The sequence below is a fragment of the Montipora foliosa genome, chromosome 9, assembly GCF_036669935.1.
Source record: "Montipora foliosa isolate CH-2021 chromosome 9, ASM3666993v2, whole genome shotgun sequence".
Classification (NCBI taxonomy): Eukaryota; Metazoa; Cnidaria; class Anthozoa; order Scleractinia; family Acroporidae; genus Montipora; species Montipora foliosa.
This window is the reverse complement of record NC_090877.1, coordinates 26,533,492-26,557,491: the sequence shown is the minus strand read 5'-3', so window position 1 is coordinate 26,557,491 and position 24,000 is coordinate 26,533,492. Positions and strand designations below refer to the sequence as shown.

The 24,000-nt window shown below is 39.3% G+C and overlaps 1 protein-coding gene across 1 annotated transcript in view; it reads left to right on the top strand.

Moving 5' to 3' along the window:
- Positions 1–24,000, top strand: part of LOC137972149 (uncharacterized) — a 67,162-nt gene that overhangs the window by 24,510 nt on the left and 18,652 nt on the right. The window contains exons 6-9 of the mRNA XM_068818987.1: positions 702–1,110; positions 16,930–17,484; positions 18,855–18,943; positions 23,355–23,410. Of these exons, the coding sequence (XP_068675088.1) occupies positions 702–1,110; positions 16,930–17,484; positions 18,855–18,943; positions 23,355–23,410 (1,109 nt within the window). The remainder of the gene's footprint in view (positions 1–701; positions 1,111–16,929; positions 17,485–18,854; positions 18,944–23,354; positions 23,411–24,000) is intronic.

The following is a 24,000-nucleotide window of genomic DNA, read 5'->3' as shown; positions in this document are numbered from 1 at the left end:
ATCGCGAAATGAACACACTCTTGATTAGATTCATAAGCAAAATCAGGACAGTTAGTCAAGCAGTGGGTGCAATTACAAAAAAGACAACTACTAGTAGAATCATCAGAGGCGAGGCCTGTTACCAGATGATGAGGTTACACTGGGTAGTTGGCTTTCTTGATTTCTTTCAGAAATGATACGTTTCTGGGCATTATCCCGTTTTCATTGTTGCTTATCGTTTCCCTTCCTGGGCAAGGTAACTTGCTGAAGACAGGGTTGCTGAGGGATTGTGACTTCTGTTCAACAAAATTTGAAACATCTTCAATGGAGATTTCGCACTCCTTTGCATTCAGGATTTGTCAGCATGCTCACACCATTTAACTTTGCAGTGTAAGGGGGAGTCTGTCAACGACAATGACAATGACAAGACGAATGTGACGACAGAAACTTACATGCAGAAGACGAACAACTTGAACTTCGATTATGACTATACATTAATCTAGCTGAGAAACTTGACAAAAATAAAGAAGCTACTGTACCTATAATTATTTATAGTATTATACAGAATTAAACTAACAACCATCATCCCCCTTAGCCTCAGTTTTTCTGGAATCTTCGTCAAAGGATTTCCTTTATGCTATTGTGAAATAATAAGGGGTATTCCTTTTGCTCTGTTATCATCATTGAATAACTAATTTGTGCTTCTTTGCTTTAACCCATAGATGCCGAAGTAGACATAACATTTGGAGGAATTTACCTTGGGGTTTGGCTTGTGGAAGCTAAGCGAACATTATCAAATCCTCTGATTGTAGAAGGCTGCCCATGGGCAGCGGGTAGGCTGAAATTCTACAATGATTCAGACACAAGAACACAAGAAATCAACAAGGAAACTTATGGAGAAGTTTCTGAACGAGATGGTATCATTAAACTTGAGTTTAAGCCTGAAGTAGAAATGCTTCATCTTTTTGTTCAGCACCTACACAACAAGGATGTTATAAAAGAAATATCCATGCCAAATTTTAAGACAGCCACTGTTAGTGACCTGAAGCAAGAGATTAATAAGAAGTTTACTTCAGAAGTTGCATGCGTGATAATGAGCGGTGAGGTTTTGGAGGACGAAAGGACCATGAGGTGAGAACAATAGTGTATCTTAGATGAAATCATTTATAATTTGTTTTGGCCCTTGAAAATAATCTAATCACTAAAAAAAGAGAAGTAAGCTTTTTGAAATTAAGATAACCTTAGAAAATTTAACTGAGAGAATGCTGGTATGAGATACACCTTTTACTGGTAAATGTACAGTATTGGCACTGGACTTGGGATTACATGAAATGATCTGACATGAGCATGATCATCAGTCAATGAAGCATCTTAACCAGCTGGAAAGAAGCCTGGAAACAAGACAACTTGAGTGGTGTACTTGCACCCAGGCAACAGGTTTTTGTTTTCAGGCTTCTTTGCCTAGATTGGCCTTGATTTTTCAGGGTTCCTTGCAGCTGTTTCATATGCTTCTTTGCTGCATTGTCATTCTGAACGGAACATTCATTTATACATGTATTTTAATCACATTTATTCTTAAGTACTTCACCTCTTATGGGCTGAAAACAAGCTTGCAATTGGCCCACTCCAGGTGGCTTGATAGCTCAGTTGGTAAAGCAGTGTACTCAAATGTTAATGGCTGCAAGTCCCATTGAAGCCTTTGTTTTGTCTGGCTACTTCGCAACAGATAATAGATACATGTAGTTGTCCTGATAACAACTGCAAAAAAAATTTCCAATTTCGATTTTTCGTCCCCTAATTTTAGCCATTAAAAGACGCAACATTTCACTTCTGGCGGGGTACAAAACAGCGCGAGTACAGAAGGGGGACTGGAGATGATTGTGACGACATTTAGGGAACGCTTGTTTATGTCTCATTCATTCTTTCACAGTATTTTCATGTGAATTTTTACTACGGTGGGTGTATCCGGCTGCAACAACATGAAGACAATCCATACATGCAATACCATTTCTTGGTGATTCCAGGCCAGAAGCCATCGAAAGAAGACGAAAGTGGATCTCTTTTGTAAACTTGACGAGAAGAATCTGAGTACCAGTATTAAAAAAAAAGACACTGATTTGCTTGGTGCATGTTGTGCCAGACAGCTTCACACTCAAGTTTTCTTTCAGGTATCAAAGTTTTCAAAATCGGTTAAAACATGATGACATAAGAGTTGTTCCAGTGCCAAAATTTCACAGTGTAATATCACCAAAGAAAGATACGAGCACAGGACCATATATGAAGCAACGTTTGGTAAGTTGCAACTTGCTTGCTTCTTCCGACCATGTTAACCCTTCACATGAAAATATCGGAAAGGAATGACTGAGAGATATATACAAGTGTTCCCGAAATTTCATCACAATCATCTCCAGTCTCTCCTCTTTACCTGCCGCTGGAAGCAAAATGTTGGGTCTTTTAATGGATAAAACTAGGGGGAAAAATCGAAATCGCAATTTTTTTTTGCAATTGTTATCAGGACAATGGGTACATTCAATCAAGCAAAATCTGTCATATACACACTAAGTTGGTACCTTACATGCATCCTCATACAAAATCAAAACAATGATTTCTAAAAGCATACTCAGCTTATGGTTACCTTCGAACGTTTCCATAGACCAATTTTTTTGATTGTTATGCCCTTTCTGTGAATTGCCTGGTGGCTAAAGAATTGGAAAAAGAATTGGAACATTCTTACCTTGTTTGTTTGATTAACCGTTCTAAAGGTCAATAACAGACTTGATGGGTAATTTAATGCAGCTGCACATGTAACAATACTGGTAATTCGACATCCTTGTGTGTTAATACAGATACATTTGTATCCACCATGTCAGCTCTTAATCCATTAACTCCTATTAGCAAGACATAATAGATTTCACTCTAACACCAGATTTACTCACCATTGGGGGGTGGGTGGGGGGGGGGGGGGTAGGAGCCATTGGGTTAAAGTGCTCTCTCCCTGGAACTTGGGAAATTCTGTTCATTTCGAAAGGCAACCACAAAAGGAACTATTAACTAACTTTACTGTTTTTTTTTTGGTGTTGGGTGGGGTGGGGGGGCTTTGGAGGGCAACTCGCCTTAACATTTCCAAAATTCCTTGTTATTGAATATAAATGTAGTAATATACAGTCCTTTTTGTGACAAACAACAACCTAAAGGCAGATATGATAGTGGAAAAGGTAGTAGCAGCAGTTGAAAACAAAGAGTTAGGAGATCAAAGAACATTTAGTAATAGCTGATACAATGGGAAGCTAGGGAAGTTCAAAGAAGTTTATAACAGAGGCCCTGCGAGAGGGGAGGTCCAAGTGTCGCTTTTCTGGAATTTGAAAATCTCCCGTGTGGGGGTTTAATTTGATACTCGCGTCGCTATCGGAAATTGCAATAAATTTTTTTGTCCTCTTCGGAATTTCAGTTCATCTGATTTTTTTTTAATATACTAACAAACAGGGCAAAACAGGGTATTTTATTAAAATAGCACGAAATATAGACAATGCAGCGTCTGTACATTTCCTCCGGTAATTTGATGTCAAATTTTACGTAAATTACAGTTCCTGAAATGTACAGGAAAATGCAATATATATGGTGAAAGATTGTGCTGATCCAATCTGGGACCATTTTCAGGTCTTTGATGGTCTTTGATCCTCTTAGATGCGACTGAACGTTTGACCTCTGCTTCCTACAGCTACAGTTACCTTACAAAAGTAAAAGGATTTACATTATTATAAAACTGACATTTCTGTAATTACTCATTTCATCGTTTCATTCGCTGTACGTTCGTCCCAGTTAAAAAATAGCGCTGAAAAAAGGGTCAGTTAGAGAATCGCTAAATGCCTTGGACAAACAGAAAGACTTGGCAATCGAGTCTTTCCAACTTGACGGTCTTGACGACCGTGATATCATTATGACCCGTTCTACGAGTTCAAATTTTTTTGTTGGATCTTTTACCTTTGTGTTCGGAATGTTCGTCTGTTCTCTTGTGGTATTTATTAGTCCTATGTTTGTGGTCTTTATGCTTTCCCAACTTTCCCATCATGAATAAAGACGATGAATCGTCAAGGAATAGTGAACCGGTCAGTGGAGTCAGTGCATACGATCACGGCGTGACGAAGGCAGGGCTGAGGTCGCCTCTTGTGCAGTTGCAATAAGGGATAGGGAGTTGAAGGGATCAAGGCAATAAACCCATGTAATGCCACGAGGCTCAATAGATGCCATCGAATGTCTTTTATGTTTTTTGAAGATCTTTGAGGCACAAAGAAAATTGACCAAAATTACTTCTGGCATATTTTTGGTCCTTTGTTGCTAATTCTCAGCCTTCACGTCACTGTCAGAATTTTGCTGGGAAAGGATGTCTTTTGTCGGGATTTCATTTTATGTGCTGTTGCTACCTTTTGGACCATGTCACTTGTCAGAATTTACCCTAGCAAGGCCTCATAAAAGGCTATACATGCTCATTTAGACTTGCTTACGAGACGTATGAACTAGTAGGGAAACCTGCAGCATGCAGAATCTTTGACCAGGGAGTGGAAATTAAAGCTATATATATATACATGGTTACTTTCAAGGAGGTATGGAGAGACCAGGAATTTGTTAATCCCTTTGGACAACACAAGAAGATGGCACAGTTAATCAGACCAGTTGACGAAATTAACATGGTGATCACTTGTGTACAACCAATCTCCAAGAAAGAGAATGTGTAAGTGAGCTGGCATAGCACAATGATCCCATTTTAATTAGAGACCGATGGATGTATCTACTGCAATGATTTCAGGCTTCAGGCTAAAATTAGTTTACTGAACAAAAGTGGACAGAAGCAATGACACAATGAAAGGAGTTGTGACAAGAAAAGAGGCTGTGTCTTACTTGAACTGACTCAAAGCAATACACCTGTAAGTGGAAGAACAAGATAAGGTTGCTGTGTTTGAAAGGGAAAACCATGCACATGAATTGATGAGAAATCACTGCTATGAAGATGTCTAGTGTTGTGCTCTGCAAGAGCAAGAGTTTATATGCATCTGCAGGACTTTTAGAATGCCACACTCTGGCCACTGAAGAGTTGTCTTCCCTGCTCAGTGGCACAGCTACCTTCACACACAGACACATGATAAACGTATGAATAATTAAAAATAAAATTAAAGGAAAATGCAAATGGTAGATGTTTTTTTCTTTGCTACTTTCTTGTAAATGTTGTTTATAATTAAAAGAAACGATGATGTTTGTTCCCTCTCAAATATCGCTTTCCAACGAGAAGTGACATGTTTCATTAGTGGAGGGAATATAGGCACAAAAGGCTACTAAAAAGTAGTGAGTTGAAAGCAAGTGAGATTCTAAAGAGTGGACATGCTGCAGTTATCTTTACGTAATAGCCTCTAGACACTTAATTTGCTAGGCTTACCAAGGGGAACCAATCAGTTATCACTAATCTGGTGCTTACGATTTAATTATAGCTCTTAATAATATCGAGTTGAGGCAAGACAATGTTCTGTTTTAGTGGATGGGCGTGGCATCACATAACCTGTTAATTATACACAGAGCATTTCTTATAAACTGGAGTAATTCAAGAGCAAAATGTGCGAGTAAGTCAGAATGAGAATAGCAGCATCAGTGAGTAATGAAATTACTACAGTCATACCTGGATTATCTGAACTGCTAGTATCTCCAAGAAAATGAGAATCAGATAAAATACAGTGATTCCAATATTAAAATGGTTAAAATTGATAAGACAATTAAATTTCATACATGTGAAAAAAAAAACAGTTACGAAGGAGATAAGGTATGTACAATTTGAATAAGAATACCAGCGTGAAAATTAGGTGTTGATCGTGAGAGAAACGTGCAAGGTTTGATATTATTCGTAAAGTATTCTGTACTAGATGCAGTTCTAAGTTCATCGATTAGGTTGTTCCAGAATTTAGCAGCAGCGAACCTAAAAGAGTGTTTAGTTTGTAGTAATGTATTCGTGGTAAAATCAAATATAATTTTTTTTTCCCTCGTAATCCATGTGTGGTGGGTCTTGCAGTGAATGTAGATGTTATATATGCAGGTGCGGTAGACACCGCGGCAAAATGAGTGCGCAGGCTTGAGCCACGCGCAAATCATTTCCACGCGCGAGGGACTGGTACCAATCAATTCTGCCATAGAAACAACAGCGCGGCAAAATGGCCGCAATTTAAATTCTCTGTGTTTGTTTTCATTTTGCGATGATAAGGACAACACTACTTTGATATGGTTTAAATTTTGACGAGAGTTTCCTGAAAGACTAATCTTCCGTGTGTCTTTTCAAACCAAAAAACTATAGTTCAAACCAGGAGAATTTTTACCTTGCATTCGAGCGCTAGAGCAAAAGGACGAAGTTCGGAATGTTATTAGTCGCGGTGGTAAATTTCTGGGGGGAAAACTGTGCACTGAGAAGGAAAACGCCGGGAAAACATCTTTGCAAGGGCAGAATGATAATCCCTTCTGCGAAGATGGCTTATGTTGCTTCTGTTGAACGAGGAAATCGTCTGTTTGTTTCATTGACATCATATGAAAGTGAGAAATAAGCTTAAGTTCTTTTCATGCCCGCATCCCACTCATTCGGCAACTTGAATAAGTTACTTCCCTGTCCTCCATTCTTATATTTTACAACACTAGTTACTTTTACAAGAGCGAGGCAATAAAATAAAGAAAATAAGTCTTAATTTTAAGAGGGGATCGCAAAAACGTTTTGAAACTAAGTATAAATTTGACTCCAATGCTACTTGATGTTTCCCTTTTACTTGGAGTTTGGTAGTGGTCCATCGTTGAAAATATCTTTTCAGCGTTTTTCCTGCAGCTGGCTGGTAACTGTAATTTTTTTCTCCAGCTTCGTCGATCACCTTGTAGAGCCTTGCTGGGATGAGGGTGGGGAGACATGAGAATCATGATAATGAAACATAGAAAACATTCACGTGCATGTGTTTGGAAAATACTGATTTCACTTTTGCATGCATTGCACCAGCAAAAATCCAGCCTAAATTTTGCACTGTGTGCAAAGATACTGAGAGAGGAATGTAATCATACATCCAGCAAGACTAGAGGCATTCTGCTTCATACTCCTAACATTTTATTATGCACAACTGATCCAGTTTCACTACCCAATGATAGACCCACAATGGCTCTATCTGGACCCACAATGACTATCTGATTCCTTTTCAACAACAACAACCACAACAACTACTATGGTATGTGTTACCACAAAACACAATATACAGTAACTGAAATATCTCTCTAATTTTATTGTTGTACGTACCGTATATTCATTATTAAGACTATTACAAGTTGGAGCATTCTCCGAAGTTAATATCCAAACCTATGCTCAGCAAGAGAAAAACTAGAATAACATACAGCTGTATTAATGAAAGTAAGACAGTTTACTTGAATAAAAAAACCAAATTACATTTGCTTGGTCAAACATTGACTTAGAAGGTGTGGCAAGTAAATAATTATCGTCCCTTTTCTAGACAATTTTGAAGAGCTGTTTGGAAACCATCTGGTATTAACCACTGACATGCTAGCATCTGTGATGTTTAATTTGCAGTAATATTGTTGTCATCATGCAGGATCTCATGCAGGAAAAAATGAGAGATGAATAACAACTCTGGCTTTTTTCATCACAAAACCAATAAAATATTCAACGCTGAAATCCTCATCACAATCTCTGAAAACAATCTGGAATGTTGCTTGCCAAGCATGGTTTGACCAGATCAGCACACACACACCAGGAAGAGTTTTAGACTTAAGCACTGGAATAAGAATAAATGACATGTTTAAGAAACAACAGGAAACTGATCAAAGTAAAACAATATTATCATCATCACTTGGTCATTTTCATGCACAGATGTCACTTAGGATACTTGAAAAAAACATGGAAATCTGTGCCCTATTTGTAAAGATCCCTTTAAAAAAAACTAAACAACTTAACTGACTCCCTTAATAAGAGGTTTTGTCAAACAATGCAGATAAAAACAGTTGCTCGCATCTTGAAAGTAATGACAGTCAAAATGACAGCCAGCCAGATATCAACACTTTGCACAAGATTTCACCAGGTCAGATGACTGGGACAATGAAATCATCAGAAATCTAGAGATCAATTAAATTTAATCATACCACAACCTAGTGTGTCCTGCAAAGCAACACAGAGCTGGAAAAGAAAGAGCATCACCATCTACCATACAAACCATTACTCTTGCTGTGGACAACCAGGTCACAGAAAAATCCATGGCTCTCGTATCACATGTCAGAGGTTAAAACTTCTGTTGTGTCAAAACCCTCCGCGTTTTTGGAGGAATTGCCCTTAAGCGACAAACAGTAAACGAACAATGTTTAAAAGTTACAACTTTTAGGTCTTCAACGGTGTGACCGAAACACGAGCAAACATGGTTTGACAAAGATAACTTCCATGATCCATGGAAACGACAGAAACAAATAAATATTTCATACCTAGAATAAGCTTACCTCTTTTGACTTTCTCGTTGGAAACAACTCGGAACTACTGTTTAGTTTTTCTGTCGAGTCCATGTTGAGCGTGAGATCTTGATCATCAAAAGGTACAAAAGAACTTTTCCTTCACCGCCAAATAAACTTAAAAACAAAGAGCTCGAATCAAATGTGTTCGAAGCAGAGCATGCGCACTCATTTTGCCGCGGTGTCGGTGCGGTACCATGGAGAGATTTGTAATCAAGTAGAAGCATATCCTGTATCCTTCTTGTTTCTAAACTTGTCATATCCCACTTCTTTATGTGTTGTGGTTGTCATCTAAAGTAATGCGTAAAGCTTGCTTGTTAAGTGTAGCAAAGTCTTATATGTGATGTGGTTGTCATCAACAACGTTTATTACATACAATAGTAGTTACAGTGAAAAGTTTGTCCACCCAAATTTAGCAAGGCTAATCGAGTTGGGTGGAGCAAAGATAAAATACTTAATTAATATATTTACAATGACAAAGATTACGAAAGGAAATAATTATTATTTAAGAAAAGAGCGATTGAATGAAAAGGTCATCTAAAATAATGCGTAAAGCTTGCTTGTTACAGTAAGGACACTTGAACCGTGAACACTTGACATTTTTGTATACATTGTTTTTTTCGACGACGAAGAAATAAAGGCTCTTCTTATAATGTATAGTGTTACATGTATAGCATTTTGTAAGGGTGAAAACATTAAATGCTCTTGTCAAAAGGACGAGACCAAATTCTTTTCACTAAAAAAATGTAAAAAAAAAATATCAAGTGTTCATGGTTCGAGTGTCCTCACTGTAAGTGACTCTACTTTAGATGAATTTCTAACTCCGCAAAAATGCCATACACCACTACACTACAGAAAGTGGGGCATAATAAAATCCTTATACAACCATATTTTTTGCTGTCTGAGGACCTGGTACCAATCCTGACAACATTTCTTTCTTTAAATCTAATGGGCCTCTTACTTTCCATCCGTTTAAGAGCTCAAATGGAAAATAGCGCAGGGATCGCGTTAACGCAGAAATCGTGCATTTTTACGCAAATAAAATCCAAAAAATGCATGATCGAAATATTAATGCGGCCCAGGACGCAAGGCACTGACTTAAATAACTCACACAACTTGCTTTGATTTGTCAGTATATTCTGTTGTTTGTAAAACTGTTGGAGCGATCTGTGATCATAATTGAAGTTCTAAGAAATGGGGTTTAAAACATCTGAAAAGGTTAAAACTAAATTTTCGACCGCCTTCTGCGGTCTTCTTCAGAGGAATGTACTCTGCAAGTCACTGAATGCAAATATATAGCAAAAGACGTCACTGTTCGTTGCTCCTAAGGCAGGAAACCAGTGATGCGTAAACCCTTGGAAAGGGTGCTCTTTCATTATCAGAGTTCTTGTCCAGGAATGAATGTAACGGCTCTAGAAAAAGCCTTTGTCAGCCGGTCCTATGCATATGCGTCAATATTAATTCCAAGTTGGTTAATCTCTTTTTCTCATAATTTAAAACATACTCTTTTTCTCGCTGAGGGTCACCAAGATTTTGGGACCCCCAAAAAATGCTTGGGACCCCAATTTGGCCGAACATGCGGGTCCCAGGACCCAGATTGAAAAATCCTAGTGCCATCCCTGTAGCGTGTAGACTCCTGCAGTACGTCTCAACAAGTAAACAATAGGTATGACAGCAATTTATTCCAGTTGCAAACTTCAAACTTCCTTACCATTGCCTTCATAGTGCCGTTAAACGTCACCACTAAGCCGTCAACCTGAGGTTGGTATGGAGTCGTTGTAATACCTTTTGTTTTTAGGAGCTTGTATGTCTCGATCGGCAACTTGGATGTGAATTTTGGGTATTTTCGTGACCTGTAATTCTCCTCAGCGGTATTGCTTAGAGACACCTTTCTTGAAAAAAAGTTCATATATTACTGACAGTAGGTACATGGGTGCTCTTATCTGGTTCCATGCTTGCAGCTCTTGTCTCACATGTCTCGCAGCTCTTGCAGTAATTGGAGACGTCTTTCCTCATCATTAGCCAGAAGAACTGCTCCTTTATCCTCTCGAGAGTTTTCCCCTTCCCCAGTTGACCAGCCAGTGGTATGTTGTGTGATAAATTGGTTAATGCTACATCGGCATTCTTTAGGTAGTACCAGCTGCTCTATGGGTTCTCCAGCAGTCTATCTGTACATGATTCCATCTCTATAGATGATTTGCACTTTGCCAGCTTCCTGTCATGTGGCTTGTTGTCTCAGGCTGTCAAGAGTCTTGTCGTTCTTTTGAAGTTTTCCTAAGGCTCTAGGATTAATGTCCAAAAGGTTTTGGCCGTTTGTTGTCTTGTTCTTTTCCTTCTGGTGCTCCTTGCTTTCTTCGCATTTTTGACTTCTGTTTTTGTAGGACCCGGCATTCGGAGGGGCATCCGCAAAGAATTTTGGACCCAAATGACTGAACTTGCTGATAATATCCACAGCTTTATTCTCCAGCTCAGAAAGCTTAACTCTGCAGCTCTTTTGCATTCTCTCTTCATTTGCCTGTTGTGCTTTTTCTCTCTTCAGCTGCCCTCTAGTTGCCACCATTCCATCTTGTTGATTTGCCTTCACCGTTAGCAGAAGGTCATAGAATGTAGGGTAGTCTTTTCCCAGCAAGACATTCAGTGAAATCCGGTTAATAACGGACACCAAGGGGACATGCCATAGTGTCCATATTATCCAGATGTCCGTGTTAAGCAAGCTGTCAGAACATAAGGCGACGGAAGCTCGTTTTATCAATATAAAGACTAAAGCAGACATATTTACCAGAAAACGTTGTTTAATTTCTTATCTGTAGGTAACTGTAACAATTTCACCTTAAAGAAAACTCGCGATTATTTATCATAGTCTCAGACTAAAATTATTGTTCTTGAAAAACGACAATGGAATCATTTTAAAAAGTCCGTGACTTTACTTTGTACTGACGCCTTTAGTTTTCACCTAACCAGTTGGACTGAATATTAGAAAGAAGCTTTGCATTTCTGTCAGGCTTTCACTGGTAAGATATTCAGTCACTTTGTCCAGCAATGACATAGCCTTCTTTAAGTGATTTGACTTTCGGCTCCTTCGACATGGCATTAACCTCAATAATATCCGCATAACTGTCGTCATCTTGTAAATTCTGGGAGGTGGATGCCAATAGACGGCAGAAAAATCCCTCCGCCCAGTTGGCGTTCAGCTTGGTGCAAGTTGGGAACTCACATCGCACAACAATAGACAGATAGATAGTGTTTATTTACCACGCTTGCAGCACAAAAGCTGGATTACAGTGGTGTCAGCCTGGGTACAATACATATAAATTATTCACACTAATGGCTAACATAGACATTGGTTCCAAAGTCTCTACGCGTATCTGTGAGTAATAAAGTTCCTTAGACGGTCAGTTTTCGCCCTGGGGCGGGACTGGAGAGTACTCCCAGACCGTAGTCCGTAGCCGTGGGGTTGCTTTACAGTAGCTGGGAGTAAGTAGCATATTGGCTCCAGACCATTACCTCGTACATAAGATATAAAATTCGTACATATTTCCTTACGTCTCTCATTCAACGTTTTAAGCCCAGATTGATACATGGCACTGTTATAGTCGGCGGCCGGGAACATTATGCGGAGGGCCTTTGCGCTGTACAGACTCAATCAGGTTGTCAAGATAGAGGGGGAGTGCAGCCCATACAGGCGCAGCGTATTCAAGCACTGAACGGATGAGGACACAGTAAATGGAAAGTAGGTCCGCACACACAACACCCGATTTCTTAAGCAAACGAAGGGCATAAAGGCGTTTACAGGCTTTGGTGACTATGTGCTCTACATGCGCGTTCCATGATAGATCGTGAGAAACATGGACTCCAGAAGCTCGTACGTCTGCACCTGATGGATAGGGCAGCCCTTGATGGTAATAGGGGCCGGGGGACCAGGCTGAATTCACCTGCACCAGTTCGCTGTCTAGTGTCTACTAATTCCTGGAATGGATCAAATTTCTGGTGTTCCTCAGGAAATGAAACTAAAGATTCGTTTTCTGAAAGAAACCAGCCTTTTTAAAGTATTTCTTGATAGTAGACACGTTAGCAGCAACCCAGCAATACGAGTGGAGGATGATACTGGCTGTACTAGCTGCAAGCAAAGGATGTCAAAGAGGAAGAAGGCGGTGAGCAATGAATGCAGCAAAAAGCCAAGGAAGTGAAACTTGTGCAATAAGGAAGCAGGCACGAGTGACAAAGGTCAAGACAGACTGATCAAAATCAAACATGTCACGCTATTTTGCTACTGTTTTTAGTAATAAAATCGCGGTAGACATCTGTTATCGTTTCAACAGGGTACAGTGTTTACAATTAGCACATAATTGCAGCAATGAAAATAGACGGTGTGCAAATAACCAGTGTTCGTAAAGCGGGGTTGACATTATAAAGGAACTTCGTGACATGGAAAATTGTCCGTTGTCCATATTAAGTGGTGTCTATATTAAGCAGGCTAATTATAGAGAAAATATATGACCTTTTCGTGAGGACAAACGAAACTAGCCGTTATAAACGGGTGTCCATAGAGCAGGCTTCCACTGTACCTCAGCAGGTCTTTATTCACGTCCACAACTACTTCTTTGGGTTCATCGTCTAGTTGTTTGGTTCCTTAGGATAGGATATCTGGTGATCATGAATACATCTGAGATGTGTCTTTTCGCCTTGATGTTTTTTTAGTCCACTAGGTCACGTTGTACGAGGGTAATATCAAAAGCAGAATCTGTCACCATTTCAGCATTAACACCATGCACAATAACCAGTCCTCGTAGTCTTTCTGCAGATTCTCGCAATGTAACCCTCCCTTTTGTATCCTCTGCATATGCATAGCAGGCGGTTTGGTGAATGTTAGAAGCTTCTTTCCATTGGGGTTGACTTTCAAGTGATGGTTTGAATGTAAATGGCCACACGAAAAGCAAGCGAAGGGGGAGGGGGCGAGGAGAGCAAGCGAAAAACGACCTGTAATCAACACCACAACATTTCAAAACCTCCTATTTCCAATGATGTGTGACTAGCACAGATTTGATGTCAACTGCCAGTCAATTGTGGCGTGTCTTGTGTAAACATTGGCGGTAATAAAGTTAATTCACTTGGGAAATAATTTAGAAGATCGAACTGAGATTTCAACTTGCCTTTTTCGGGTAATATATTCAGTTGCAGTGTATTTCTACAATTGCGCGCAGTAAAATCATGATAAGTGTGGCTGGTAATTTGTTGATGGAGTGCGAACAGTAAGATGGACTCACAAAGTTTCTTTTATTGTTGTACGATTGATCTCTCTCTGGAAACATGCCATTTTAGTTTCTGGAGTGCGAGTTTTAAGTTAAATCAACTGGAAATATTATGAAGTGTGCAAACAAACCGTGTCATGTATAGTAAATAAATAAAGCCGTTTGATACACAGATATTCAAAACATGCATTCGTGTAACTTAAGATTTTATCAGCATCTCCTTCTTTTGATATATATGTCCCTTGTCTCATCCAGGAAACCAATATGCATCGGCTTTCATTGCCATTTGAAAGAACCAGCTTTTAGCTTTCAAAACATCAGGGAAGTTTGTGCCAAAGTACTTTCAACCCCGTGGCCACAGAGCTCGACAACGGAATCGCTAATTTCACTCGTTCCAGAGATTCAAACAAGATTCTGGACAAGTTATGAGATGTTTCAGATGACATATCTCCATTTGTACAACTAAAATCAAGTTGCACCGTCCACGGCATTGTAAGAAAAAAAGGGAGCAAATTTTCTCGTACAGTTATGGCGGATTAGTCTCGATGACTTCGCGAGAGCTCCGCGCAATCACGATGGCATTTTCACTTCCGGCGTTTCAACAGCCAATCAGATCACGAGTTTGGTCGGCAAAATTTTGGCCGACCGTCCCGAATTCTTGAGAGGAACTGTGGAGATAATGCAAATGCTGGTTTTTCTAAATTCTTTAACAGCCCTAACAAAATAATAAACAAGCATGCGCCCCTTCGGCCTTTTTCAAAACGCAAAGCCAAGTGGTTTTCTAAACCCTGGATTACTAGGGGGATAGTAAGTCAATAAAAGTAAAAAATGCTCTGTTTGCATCTGGAAATTATGAAAAATATAAACATTACTGCAATAAAATACTTACACTCGTTCGATGCAGTAAGAAGTCGTATTATCATTCATATTTCAATGATCATATGACAAATGTCAGAAAAACTTGGACTGAGATTTATCATCTCATCGGCCGAAATAAAAGAAGATGTAAACCTATTGTTGCGCTTCCTAATGTGCTCAATGAATTCTTTTCTTCCGTGGGTCAAACACTTGCGGCATCAGTACCTACTGCTAGTTATCATTTTAGTGATTATCTCCCTGCTGTTAATTCATCTAGTTCATTCTTCTTTGAGCCAGTCACTTCCATGGAACTCGAAACTGAAATTTTGCTTCTCCCTACTAACAAAGCACATGGCTTATACTCCTGTCCTGTTCGCGTATTGAAATCTTCCAGTAGTGTACTTTCTCTACCACTGGCACAAATAATGAATAATTCCGTTTTAACAGGACAATATACATCTGAAGTATGCAAAAGTTATTCCCATCTTCAAGGGCGGCGATGAAACAGACCCAATTACCGTAACTACCGTCCCATTTCTCTTTCGCTTTTCAATCGGCTCTTTGAAAAAGTTATGTATAATTTATAATAGATTAAAATCTTATGTTGAATTAAATGGACTTCTATACAATGGCCAGTATGGTTTTTGTGAGAAAATGTCAACTCAACATGCAGTTTTGGATTTTGTTAATTCGATCCAAAGCAATATGGATAACAAATTGTTCACTTGCGGTATTTTCTTCAACTTTAAAAAGGCTTTTGATACTGTGGATCATTCAATTCTTCTGAGCAACTATATCATTACGGTATAAGGGGCCCGGTAAACGAATGGTTTTCATCCTACTTAAATGGCCGTGTCCAAACTACTCAAATTGATAAACAAATATCTTCTAAAAGAATTGTGCTAACAGGGGTCCCACAATGCTCTGTTCTGGGCCCTCTACTTTTCTTGATTTATATTAATGATGTTTATAATTCTTCAAAGAAGGTTTCTTTTTATTTATTTGCTGATGATACAAACCTGCTGTATGCTGACAAGGATTTGAAGTCACTAGAAAGTGTAACCAACATCGAATTGCATCGAATTATCGTTCATCTTTTGTCAGGTTGCAAGTCCTTAGGGAAGCTGATTTTACAGTAAAAGGTATCCTAATTCATGTTGTTGGCCTTAGTAGGTTCTGATAGTTCCTTTTGAGGACACACAGCGACCTCAATTGTGGATACAATGGCCTTGGTTTCTTAGTATACTGTTTGGGTGTGGTAGTTAATTGTTTGAATAGGCAGTAGGTTTGAGACCCTTAGAGTTTCGATAGTTGTGGCATGCGACACCCTAGTCTGAAGTAGAGATAAATATCAACGGAAGTCAGTCATCTGAGGTTCAGATGGTTTGCTGTTCAGTCTTCATTGTTCATTCTTCAAGTGTTGGTGTTGGAACTTGTTCGACTACTTCTGTTGTCTGTTTTTTTTTTTTTTGCAAACAACTCGTCCGTCTGAGCATGGGGTCATTAACTTGTTTAGGGACTTAAACAAATCGAAAGTGGTTCAGCGTTGTCTGTTCTCTTATCGACAACAATATTCGTCATCACAGTGGTCAAAATGTTGTGGACGCTGAGTAAGTCCACAACAAATTTTGACCACTGTGCTGACGAATATCGTTGTCGATAAGAGTACAGACAACGCAACAAATTTTGACCACTGTGGTGACGAATATCGTAGTCGATAAGAGTACAGACAACGCTGACCCACTTTCGATTTGTTTTTACCACAATATTCAACGCCAAACAAAGTGTTTATTTCATAGCATGACCAAAACTGATCATGACGCAAAGAAAGAGCAAGCGTTGTCTATATCTTTCTCGCAATATGATTGGTTTATTTCCCAAAATTAGCGTTCCTGATTGGCTGTTACATTGCGTGACAAATTGACGTGAGCATGATGCGAGCGGTGTTGTCTAGACTTTTATCGACAACGGCGAATTAGCCAATCGGATTGCGAGATTAAGAGCAGTTGTGATGAAATTATCCTCTATAGCAGCAGGTTATTCTATTAAAGGTAGACAAAGTACTGCTGCAGAAACATCTCCTTCAAGTAACAGGGCAATAAAGAAAAATAATGGTGACTGAGCTTCATGTATCGAAGACGCATGGGAACTAGACCATTATAATAGGTTCAGGTGACACACATGTTCATTCAACATACACTGTGACTGAAAAGTTGGAGGATAGAGTTCTTGCAATCTCTATAAGGGGCATGGTAAATATAAAGCCTGGTAAATGAATGACTTCATTGATGAATTTAACAAACTATAATATTTTCCTTATTCACAGCTCATATGCACTGGAAAACAAAAATGAGGTAATTGAGGTACTGTTAACACAGGAAGAACTTCTGATTGATTCAACCGGGAGAGACCAAGAAACAATGCTTGTTGATCCTTTCCAGACTTCTGTAGAAGACGTCAAGATATTTATTGAAAACAAGATGAAAATTCCAGCTGATAAACGTATCATCATTTTCTATGATGTACAAAATATGTGTGATGCAAACCCTCCATCACTTAGTGATGTCTTTTTGAAGGCAAAGCAGAAACCTATTTTCAAGGTCTATATTGACAGGCCCATCAAAATAACAGTGCTTCAGCCCCCCAATGAGAAGAAACAGGAAGTTGAAGTAATGTGGTTTGATACTGTGGATAAATTGAAACAAAAATTGGAAGAACGTGATATTTGTAGCCATCAACATATGTTAAAGTTCAGTGGTGCAGATCTTAATGATGGAAGGAAGCAGTTGGTTGGCCTCGGAATCAAGAACAAATCAGAGATTGTAATCCATGAACCTCTTAAACGGAGTACTCACAGAGGATTCTCATCTGCTGCTATTAGGTACCTTAACTTTCCACAATTGTCGTATTCTGTTGCTATGGTGTATTTAGAGCATTTTCCCCTGAGCAATGACAACTGGTAGAATCCAGTACCTAATATTTATGCAGCATTGCTTTGTGTAATTTGATTGTACGTGTCACAGATTTGAACAGTGTGGGTGTCGTGGTCGACTTAAGAAGGTTTTTGCTATGTACGTGCAGCAGCAAAAAAAATAATTAATAGTATGTGTCTGAAAAGACATGAATTCGTTTATCTGTGTGATAGTATCTATTTGATTTTATGTGTTAACGTTTCAGGAAATAGGATGGGGCAAATTAAATTTGCATACAGTACAAAATGATGGCTTAAATTAAGGAAAGTAGCTTGTGTGGAATTGTGAAATTGAATTCAACCCTAACCCAGTTCATTACCCGCAGGTACAAAACACAGGTTACAGGTCATTGTTTTACCAATGCTAGCATTAGGCCTAAACACTTTTGTTTAGGTCTTAGGTTAGCTTTCGTGAATATTTAGGATTTTTTCTGTATTGGTAAATCAATGACTTGTGACCTGTATTTTTTACCTGCCAGTTTATTATCTACAAGAGGCATCTTATGGTTAGGTTTCTTTGATGAACAATCAACTATTAAAATACTTGAATAAGTTACCCCTGAAAGATCAACAGTCAGCTGACGTTTTTGGGACGTCAACTGTGGGACTTGCGAAACAAAATCAGCACATAAATCTAACAAGACTTCACAAGCAGGAAAATCTGACATAAAGTTAAAGCTGCACAAGCTAAACCACCAATTTAGTGTTAAGCATGAAGTACATTTGGCCGTATTCGGCTATTTTCATGAATGTAACAAGCGTGGTGCTAGGTATGTTCACTGCACATGCCATCAACTCCACCAAAATTAGAAGAGTGGTAAAGGCTGTTAGTCATTGGTAAATATTTGGAGCACAAACACAACCTGAAAGCCAACATTCTCGACTTTAAACCTTTCTTAATTTTTGAGCAATGCCAAAGCAAAATAGACTGTCAATTTTTTTATTAGGGGACTTCGAATTGAGTTTAACAACTCTGTTGGTGCAAGAGACTGTCACTCAGAACAATGCGCTTAGCTTTTTAATTTATTTTTTGTATATTTCTTTCTTGCATTTTTCAGGTTTTATATTAACTATTATGTAATCATATTCATAATGCTTCAGTGTATTTGGCAATGAAATTTTGAACTTGACAATGCTGTCCTTAGGAGGGTTAAACATTGTTTGCTGGTTAATTTTGCTGGGTCCTTTATAAATCGATTCTTGTTATTTTTCTTGTGATCAAAAGTAAGCAAGTTTCTGCAAGAATGTTTCAAAAATACTTTCCATATTTTTGTCAACAGGACATCACGCACAAGGGGTTTTGGACAAAAAACCAGAGGGTTATTTGAATGTGATAGTGATGAACCCCGCTTGGAGTTATTTCATTCTAGTAAGTATCATGTGTAAGAGTTATTTGTGTATAAAAACCAAATTACATAAACCTCCGTTCGAAACACATGAGATAACATTTGGTAGAATTCCACTTACTTGTACATCAACTTTTTAATGTATTGGGCAGCCTTGCCCCACTAGGGACAATTGAAAAAACGATAGATGATATTCCAATGGTCTCTGTGTATGAGCAAATGGTCTCGTGATCCTCTGAATCCGTTTCTTCTGCGCTTCGAAACCACAAACAGGCAAGCGGAATTTCTGCTTTAGGTCCTTTTAAGCTTAAATTACACGGATACTTGTGAAGGCACTGGCAAGTAAAAAATTGTCTCATCAAAAGCGGCCACATCACTCCCTTTGGCCTTCTCGCCACCCTGTACAATCAACAAGCAGGAGTCTGCCTAAAAGACGCATATGTGGTGGCCCTAATTTGGCTGACACAGCCATGCTGTCCTGCTGTTCTGGCCCTTCTTGCGAGGCAGCCTGTCATGATTTGCAACTCCAGACATTTGTTGACGGATCCTCTCTCCCTGTCCCCTGTGATAACAAACATCACTTCCTTTTCTTCAGATTTTGAAAGTGTGTTTGCTTAACACCTGGCAGGCAAATTTTTATCCAAAGGCCGTTTACTTTCAGTGTAAGTTTTGGATGTCACAGTCCACCTTTACTCACGTTCAAAACTGACCGATTGGACCTCAGAGGATTGGAACCTGGGAAAAGTGGCGCCAAAGGCTCACAAGATTAAAATCTCAGCGTGTGAATGCAGCTTATTATAAATGCAAAACGCGTGTTTAAAAGTCTGAAAGCCCAAAACTCCCGTGCAGCATATTAATTCTGTAGCGTACACAAGCGTTGTATTCTTAAACTAGCGAGCCGTTGACGTTATTTTCTCCTCGAGCCAGCTCTCTTAAGAACTTAAAGTTAGTAATGGCGGGCCATTAAAGGGGAAAATTCCAGTTAAATTAAACAGGTGTTTTTGAAGTCAAGGCTTAAAACTTTGGTCGCTTAGTGTTTGGTTAACATACTTTTGAAATCCAAAGAGAAATGAGAATTGGTTTTTTTGGTCACATGGGCACTTAAAGTGTACCCCAAAGCTGCAACTAACTGTATTTTTCATAACAGGAATGCTACTGAGCAAATGGTTTTCTAGATGGCATTAATAATACTTAAGCCACTTATCTATTCATCAACTTGGACCATTAAACTATTTCCTCTTGTCATCTCAAGTTGTTCATCTTTTAATGGAAACGCATGACATGTGCTCTTCCAAACCTCGATACACACACACGTGAGATGGCACTTGGGTGGGTAAATGGTATCTGGAATCACTTGGATTGATCCTATCTCCCTTAAGTATCTTCCCAAAGCTGCATCTAAATGTATTTTTCATAACCAGGAACACTATCGAGCAGATGGCTTTTCAGATGACATTACCAAAATTCTTCCCATCGTGGGAAATGTGGAGTTGCTGGTGTTCTGAACAAAAATTGGATCCGATTTCATCATCCCAAAGCGATGTTTATCAACTTAGCCCATTCAACTATTTCTTCCTTTCATCCTAAAGGCTCGTTTACACATGGTCGTTTACAAGAGCTGCCATAAAATCGCAGCAAAGTTGAATTGAAATTGAATTGAAAGTTACGAATTGGGGCGACAAGGCTGCGATCTGTCGCGCTACAAATCGCAGTGAAATCGCCGGCTGTTCACACGCGCGATTTGCTGTCGCCGTAAAATCGCCGTTCGATCGCAGCTCTTGTCGCGCGATAAAATCGCTCTGTATAAACGAGCCTTAAGGTTGATGGCCACCCAGTTGGCCATCGTCGTGTTATTGTTTATCTTTTAATAGAAATGCATAACATCTGCCCTTCCAAACGTACATACAGACACATGGGATGTCACTTGGTCAGAAGTGTCTTGAGTCACTCAGGTGTATTTGGTGACAACCAGAAACCGGTAGAGCTAGTAGAGTTTCGCCTATCAGGGAAAGTTATACCAGAGCTTTCCAGCCGTACTCTGGTTTGCGAGCAAGGTGCAGCACTCGAGCAGTTCGCGGCGGCGTCGCGTTCTGGAAGTTTTCCAATTCCGAGGCGGTTGTTGTTCTCAATGGACTTTTTACTCTCAAGGAGAGATTTCACAATTTCTCGTCGAGGCGGTCCATTGCCCTTCAATGATTTCTTTACAAACGCAATATCTTGTTGAATTTTCAACCAATTTCTCTAATTATTTTGGACATATTCTTCAGGATATTCTTCAAGTAACATGTCTTCTAGCAGTTTGTTTACAGACCCATGAACTCTATCAAAAGCTGCTTCCCGAGACCTTAGTTCTTGGTCAAGTTTAGCTACTGATGTTTCTAGTGCTTTAATTTTGTTCTTCTGCTCTTGGAGCTTCATCTTTTCGTCCGGATGTCTAGTTAATTTGCCACAGAAAAATACCGACTCGCTCTTTTCCATCTGACAACTGCGAACAGTATGATTGCGGTAATGGCAGTTACTACATCGTTGGCCGGAGAGATTATTTCCTGAAGCAGCCTCCTTGATTCTTCGGTAACAGTCCTCGAGCGCTTTTCGTTTATCAGCCGCTTCGGCAAGTTTTTCCTCTATAGCGTGGCGTTTTTCTTGGATGAATCTCTCTCCAGGAGATAGTAATTTTCGTCTAATTGTTGGGCGCGAGATGCTGGCTTCACGTTGAGAAGTTTGTGGTTCTTGTTCAACGCCTGACTCGCCAACACAAAGGGCAGTTTTTTTTCTTACTGGCGATTTAGAAGCTGGACTTTTCTCAGAGGATAAGGGGAACACAGTTTTCGGTCTTTCGAGGTTTCGAACGGGCGTTTTAAGTCGGCTAGCCATATTGAGAATGAGTCTTTTGTGTCCTTCAGGGATGCCAGTCAGATCGTTTTCGGTAAGATATCTTGCGATGGTTGTTGAGGTGAAACCGTTACTTCGTAATTCAGAGGCATATATTAATAAGTCTTCATCCACTTCTCTAAGGAAGTCCTCGATGCTTTTTCGGCTCTCCATATATATCAAAAGGGATTTTTGCTGATTTTCCTTAGATTTCTTGAGAGCGCTGACAGTGAATTAATCCACAAGATCACCGAGGGAACTTCACATTTGGGCGGGAAAACTTCAAAGTTTGACACCTGAAACTCGTGCGTTTGACGTCACATGAAAACATGTTTTGGGCGCGTGCGTTCACGGGTAGATGCAATCGACGGTACATGAGGAAAAAAAGTTGTCTCAGCTAGAAGGGCTAGTTGGGCCACCCTTCTTGCTACGGTAAAGTCACCCTCCTAGTCGGGCGAACGTTTTTCCATGTACAAAACTGGCTCGCCTAGCGGGTCAAGGCAAGATAAGGAAATCATGCGCGTGTGCTGACTTCCCAGTCTCCTGATGATCGAAACTGAGTTGGGCAGCTCTTGACTCGAGCAAAAGGTTTAATTCTTTTCTCACAAATATATACGCTTGCTAAAGTTGACTCAGCCTGGAGGGTGACCCTCTTACCTGGGACAACTTTTCTCCATATTACCTTGGTGGCCGTATTTTTTTCATTCTCTATTATGAAAAAACCGTGGATAATTAATTGTTTTGGCTTTTAATTCTAAGATGACTACCAGGACCCATTATATGTATGTTACTTAAGAAAATGGAACTCAATAAATGTCTCTCAAATATCTTTCTCCCACCATGGAGCAGATTTGTCAAACTGTTTCACTACGAGAATGATGCCTGTCCTTTCAGCGTGTACTGGGCAGCCTCATAAGCAGTTTCCTGCATTAACCCTTCATTATTATGGTATTGGCTTGGTGTTGCTGCAAAAGAAGCCTTGATGTTCCCACTAAAAGAGAATTTCATGCAACTGATCAAGGAATGCCCTTTCAGAACTGAAATATTTAACAACGGTGTTTGAAATGATATTTGAAATGGTATTTGAGATATGATACATACGTGTCATTTGTGGAGGTACGAGTTTCTAATACAACACAATTATTAAAACTTTGAACTTCCAATTTTGTTGGATATACATCTCCAATCTCGATATAATTATTTCTTTACAGTAACTGTAACCTTAAGAACTTGTCTTCATACATGTATTTACTGGCAGAGATGACAAAGATAGTCTATCGGCTTTCCTTCTTGAACTTTTACACAGCCCAGTGGGCTGAGTGAATTTAATTAGGGACTGCTTTAAGTGCAAAGGGTTTTCGTTGTGTCTTTCTGTATCATGTAGGCACTTGCTTGTTTTTTCTTTGTCAATCACTCTATTATTTATGGTTGTAAAAGGGATTTAAAGAAGTGTACTTATTGCAAATGTCAAGGGCTTTACTTATCACAATCATTCCAGTGCTAAACTTTCATTTTAATTTTCTTGTTCGTTAATATTGTGATGAACCAAATTTTAATCTGTAGGACCACATGCTGGTTTGTTGCGAAGCGGTCGTGGTATTGAAGACAGCTTTGGAGAGGTAGTTAACGTTCTGACTTCTATCCAATTTATATTGTCCTTTTGTTATTACTTCTTCATGATAAAGTTTTCATCAAAAGAGTGTGTAGCATTACTTTACACAATTTACTCTGGAGTAAATTGTTCAAGGGCATTTGTTGAATTGTAGATAGTACATCACAATTTCACACTATACAGTCAAGTTCATTCACTGTAAGAATCCACCTTGAAGTGTCACTTACAGTTAAATCAGCTATGATGCGCTAAGAACTATTATTGTTCTCGTTATACTTTTCTTGTCCTTTATAACATAAGTGGAAGCGTAACAAACTACAAACTGGTAACCGTGTGATCTGACAGAGTCATAATGCAAGGTCAGAATAACACCGTCCAGAAGTGTTCACATACTGCCATGCACTGGGAAAGATAAATTGATTTTGATTTGCCTTTCGAGTGCAACATCTTTATATGTAGCAATCAATGAGGGATGTACTGTTTCTGAAGGTAGTTACCTCCACATTCCACAAACTTGCAGGACATCGGTGAGCCAGTCAGTCAGGCTTGAAGAACAACATTAATGTAAAGGCTGTACTTAACCCCCAATGGTGTTTT